The following is a 5,358-nucleotide window of genomic DNA, read 5'->3' on the forward strand; positions in this document are numbered from 1 at the left end:
TCCTAAGAAACCTGACCAGATCAGAGGTGTGTTTGATTCCTCTGCTAAATGTAATGGAGTATCGCTTAACAGTGTCTTGTTGACAGGATCAAAACGAACCAATGATCTTTTAGGAGTGCTTATACCTATCTGCAAAGAAATGGTTGCAGTAACAGCTGATATCCAGCACATGTTTCACTGTTTCCTGGTAAGAGAAAACCACCGCAACTATCTGCGATTCCTATGGCATAAAGATAATGACATTGAAAATTACCTTGTCGAATAAGGCATGAGAGTTCATACCTTCGGAAATAGTCCGTCACCAGCCGTTGCCATGCTCGGACTCAAGAAAACTGCTCAGGCATCAGGAAAAGATTTCGGCAACCGGGTAACACAATTTATGTCAAGAAACTTCTATGCAGACGGTGACCTTACATCATGCACTACAAAAGAGGAAGCTATCAATCTCATAAAAGACATACAAAAGGCACTAGCCATGTATGGGAACCTGAGGCTTCAAAAAATCGCCTTAAATTCTGAGGAATTAATGAAAGGCTTTCCAGCCAACAATCTGGCATCAAACCTGAAGGACCTAGATCTAGAGGCCAACAGTAAACCTTTACAAGGTAGGCTAGGATTAAGCTGGGATGTAAATACGGACAAGTTCTTGTTTCAGTTGTCCTCTAAAAATAAACCTATAACACAGAGAGGAATACTTTTGACAGTTAACAGCATCTATGATGCGCTCAGATTCCTAGCTCCAGTCATAATATATGATAAACTTTTACTCAGAAAGCTAGTTCCAGAGACTGTTGATTGGGACCAACCCCTCTCAGAAAAGACAGCCACAGAGTGGATTTCTTGGAAAAACACCCTGTAGGAACTTAAAAAGCTACGCATACCGCATACTTATGTGCCTTACCTCAGTGAAACTATCTCCAAGGAGTTTCAAGTCTTCTCTGATGCATCCAAAAAAGCCATAGAAGCTGTTGCATACCTCCGTACAACCAGCATCAGTGGTACACCCAGTTTGGGTTTTGTTCTCGGGAGAGTAAAGGTTGCACCGACGGGTGGCCATACCATTCCACGTCTGGAATTATGTGCAAATGTGTTAGCTATAGAAATTGCACAGTGAGTCACAGAAAACCTAGATATAAACATAGAAACAGTCAAGTACCACACAGACAGTAAAGTTGTCTTAGGCTATATCAACAATGAAATCAGGAGTGTCTACACCATGTAGCAAACAGAGTGGAGCGCATCAGAAAATTCTCTGATTCCAGATCATAAAATTCTCAATAGCAAAATGGTTATTTGGACCAAAGCATCTTACTTTGCAACAGGAGGAAGCTTCTGAGATTGTGGATCCAGACAGTGATAAGGAAGTTTGCATAAATGTGGACAAAAAAAAAAAAGGGCTACACTTGCGCACAATATAGGTATAGGCAGATTCCTACATTTCTCTACTTGGGCCTCACTTGTACGAGAAGTTGTCTTTTTTAAGCGGTTCTGTCATTCACACAGGTCAGTAAAGGCACAGTCTTTAACTTCAGTGGACTTTTATATCAACGCTGAAAACTTCATCATAAGGTCAGTACAATTGGAAGTTTACCGAGTGGAAATTGACTGTCTTCAGCCAAATGAACCAGTACCAAAGTGCAGTCAGATAGCTAACCTCACCCCATTCTTGGATGAACAAGGGATACTACGAGAAGGAGGCTGAATATTCAATTCTGACTTGAGTTTGAAAGAAAAGAAACCCATAATTGTACCAGGATGTCATCATATATCAATGCTATTAGTCAGACACTACCACAGTAAAGTCAGACATCAGGGTAAACACTTCACTGATGGAGCAGTTAGATCCGCTGGATTCTGGATTGTTGAAGTGAAACGCTTGATTTCATTATTCATTCACAAGTGTGTGGCATGTTGCAAGCTAAGAGGAAAGACGGAGTGTCAAATCATGTCTGATTTACCAGAGGATCGTCTTGAACCGTCACATCCATTTACAAATGTAGGAGTAGATGCCTCTGGACCATGGACAATTTTTTCACGTAGAACTCGTGGTGGATATGCTAACTCCAAGCGTTGGGCTATACTTTCCTCTTGCCTAGTAACTAGAGACGTTCATATCGAGCTTATTGAAGGAATGAGCTCCACGGCTTTAATTAATGCTGTCAGATGATTTATATATCTAAGAGGTCAAGTGAATATATTCCGTTCCGACCGTGGAACTTATTTTATTGGTGCAGTCGACAAGCTGAGAATAGACTCTATTAACGTCAAGGATGGACCTTTCAGGAACTTCTTGTACAATTCTGGTACTACCTCGATCTTTAATCCAACCCATTCCTCTCACATAGGAGGAGCATGGGAAAGGATGATTGGCATCACCAGGAGGATACTAGAATCCATGTTGTTACACAATACTGGAAAAAGCCTAACACGTGACGTACTAAATACGTTCATGACAGAAGTGTCGGCTATAATTAACTCCAGGCCTCTAGTACCTGTGTCAAAAGATCTAGAAAACCCATTATTCTTAACACCAACTATGTTTTTAACTCACAAGAGAGATTATGTTTTCACATCGGATCAGTTAGAAGACTTCAATGAAAGAGACTTGTGTCTTGCAGAGTGGAAACGTGTACAAGCTTTTTCCAGTATCTTTTGGTCTCGTTAGAGAAAGCAGTATTTACCATTATTACAGCACCGTCAGAAGATGATCGAGCATCGCTGTGATCTCTTCAAAGGAAATGTGGTCTTACTTAAGGACAAAAACTTATGTCGTACCCAATGGCCAATGTAATAATGAATCCTCTGAAAGGTTCCGACGATTATATACGGAAAGCTGAAGTGCGTACCATCATAAATGGTAAACCAACCATCTACCCACGTCCAATAGTGGATATGATTCTTCTTGTAGAGACCTGTCTATAATTCCGTATTTATTGACACTGTATAAAATATTTATTATTTGGTTTAGGGATATCCGGTACATATCAGACGGTGAGTGTATTGAACTACGTTCATTTAATTAAATATAATGGTTTTCAGACATACAGGAGGTTTGTTCTACGGTAAAATACTAGTAACTTTTGGTGGATCAATAGACTCGAAAGTATATCATATATTATAAATGTGATTTGTACTTATGCATTTATAGGAATGCTTAATTTTGACAAGCAAATATTTCTATGCATGGTCTAGAATTGTAACTGCTGTTTTCAGTGCAAACCTGCTGTGTATTTCGTTAGTTTCCTTTCAACTTGGTAAATGGAGTTCATTGGTATTTTGAGTATTTTGTAAGTATTGTTTAGAGCCAGTGACGGTTATTTTTTCTTTAAATTACTTATTTATGTTCATGCTTGTTGAGTCGTTCTTTAACAGACTGTTTACACTTATAATTATGTTGTGACAGGTTTAAGTTTCTGGAGGATCAAATTTAAATTCAAATTCAAAACATTTATTGACATTGAGTATACATCAAAAGGAACATGTCAGCATGCTGACAAGCCCACTCAACAGTATCTTGCAAATTCTATGAGACAACTACTTTATTTACAAATGTTGTAAAAAGAATAATTAACAAATAATGGTGTAAAAAGAATAATTAACAAATTTTCGGACATTGTAAAAATAATCAATAACGTATTTCAAACTTTGAAAATTTATCCAAGATTCCCTTAACCATATTATTATTTATCACATAACAAACCATCTCAGACATGTCATTAATATTACAATGTCTGTATTCCTTCAACCCATTACAGTCCATTATATAATGATACAAAGTATGTGATTTGACATTATTACATAATTTGCAAGACATTCCTTCAGAACCTTTATCATACTCCCAAATGTATCTATATCCAAACCATAACCTCATCATAAAAGAGTCATATCGGGGTGAAACTCTACCATAAGTAAAAATGGTATTGTTCACAACAACATCGTAGTGCTTCATGCTCCTGCTGCCATTGTTCATTATCTTGAGAGCACATTCAAATTCCCACTGCTTTCTCGCTCTTGTTATTTCAGATTTTATTCTAGAAATACTTAATATACAATTGTATTCTATAATCTCCTTGTCACATACATCATTAGCCAAACAGTCAGCAACTTCATTAAAGTAAATACTACAATGAGACGCAATCCACATAAAACTTACCTCACACTCAAATGAATTTATATGGTGTATACATTTTCTACATCTTAAGACTAAATCATCAGTAGACATTTTACTGTTTAAGGCAAACAAAGCACTTTGAATATCAACAAAACCATAAACACTTTTCTTCTTTTGTAGTGCGTGTTCAAGTCAAACATAAATTGCATAAAGTTCTGCTGTCATACATGAACTCCTATCAGCAATCCTTTTGAACAATCATTCTTTAACACTATGCCATATTCAAAAAATTCTCTTATAACTGCGCCAGCCCTGCTCTATTTCCATTGACAGATCTATCACTGTAAAAGTGTATAACATTTTTCTTTGTATATCCAGATATTTTTTCAACAAATAACTGTTGTAATTCTTGGGGATGAAAATCTTTTTTCCTACCATCTAATTTATCTATTTGTACAGACACTGTTTTCTTAAGCCATGGCTCCATATCAATGCTTCGTGGTACTGGTACACAAAAATCTATTGTATTGTATTCAAATAGCATTTGACAAAGTCTTTTGGTATAAGCATTCATCCTAAAGTTTCTAGCAAAGCAAGATCTGAATTGATCTACAGCTGACTTTAGATTACAATCACCACCCCTTATGAGTTTCAAGGCAGAGATCACCATCAGTTCTTGAATTCTGTGTGTAACGCTCGAAATACTAAGTTCCATTCTCATGATTTCTATTCTTGTTGTCCTCGCACAACCAAGAACAATCCTCATTCCTTCATTTTGCACAACCTCTAATGGCTTAATATCCTTCTCTTCTCTGAATAAGACGACAATATTGGGGATGAATAGTCAATAATACTCCGTACAGTGCTTAGATATACTGACCTCAGAACAGGTACACCACCAACACCATTTCCTCTATTAAATAACACTTTTAGAGGTTATAGCCTAGAGAGACATATATTCTTGACATGAGTGATTTGATTTTTAACATTACTAAAACTGATATACATTCCAAGATATTTATAACTAGTCACCTTTTCCAATCTCATTCCATTCAATAAGAAGTCTCGTCCACCGGCAGTTCTTGATTGGTATTCAGTTTTATTTTCATTAATAACCAACCCTAAACGTACACACAAACACTGGAGTTCGTCAGTAACCTTGGTCAAACTACTTTCATCTACACATTGAATCAGAATATCGTCAGCATAGACGAGAATCTGAGAATTCCTAAAAAAGTTAAAGGAAA

At 36.9% G+C, this 5,358-nt stretch overlaps 1 protein-coding gene across 1 annotated transcript; it reads left to right on the top strand.

Moving 5' to 3' along the window:
• Positions 1-268: 268 nt before the first annotated feature.
• On the top strand, positions 269-1,702 carry LOC137645220 (uncharacterized). The gene is made up of 3 exons (XM_068378040.1): positions 269-855; positions 907-1,110; positions 1,504-1,702. Exons 1-3 carry the CDS (start codon positions 269-271, stop codon positions 1,700-1,702), a joined length of 990 nt encoding a protein of 329 aa, XP_068234141.1.
• The last annotated feature ends 3,656 nt before the right edge of the window (positions 1,703-5,358 follow it).

The sequence above is a fragment of the Palaemon carinicauda genome, chromosome 8 (genome assembly GCF_036898095.1).
Source record: "Palaemon carinicauda isolate YSFRI2023 chromosome 8, ASM3689809v2, whole genome shotgun sequence".
Lineage (NCBI taxonomy): Eukaryota > Metazoa > Arthropoda > Malacostraca > Decapoda > Palaemonidae > Palaemon > Palaemon carinicauda.

What these genes read in the sequence shown, in the direction of transcription:
- LOC137645220 (XM_068378040.1), top strand. Translation starts at nt 269, where the DNA reads ATGAGAGTTCATACCTTCGGAAATAGTCCGTCACCAGCCGTTGCCATG. An exon ending in ATTTCTTGGAAAAACACCCT is followed by an intron (nt 856 to 906) that starts GTAGGAACTTAA and finishes GCCTTACCTCAG; the next exon opens with TGAAACTATCTCCAAGGAGT. An exon ending in TTAGCTATAGAAATTGCACA is followed by an intron (nt 1,111 to 1,503) that starts GTGAGTCACAGA and finishes TCATTCACACAG; the next exon opens with GTCAGTAAAGGCACAGTCTT.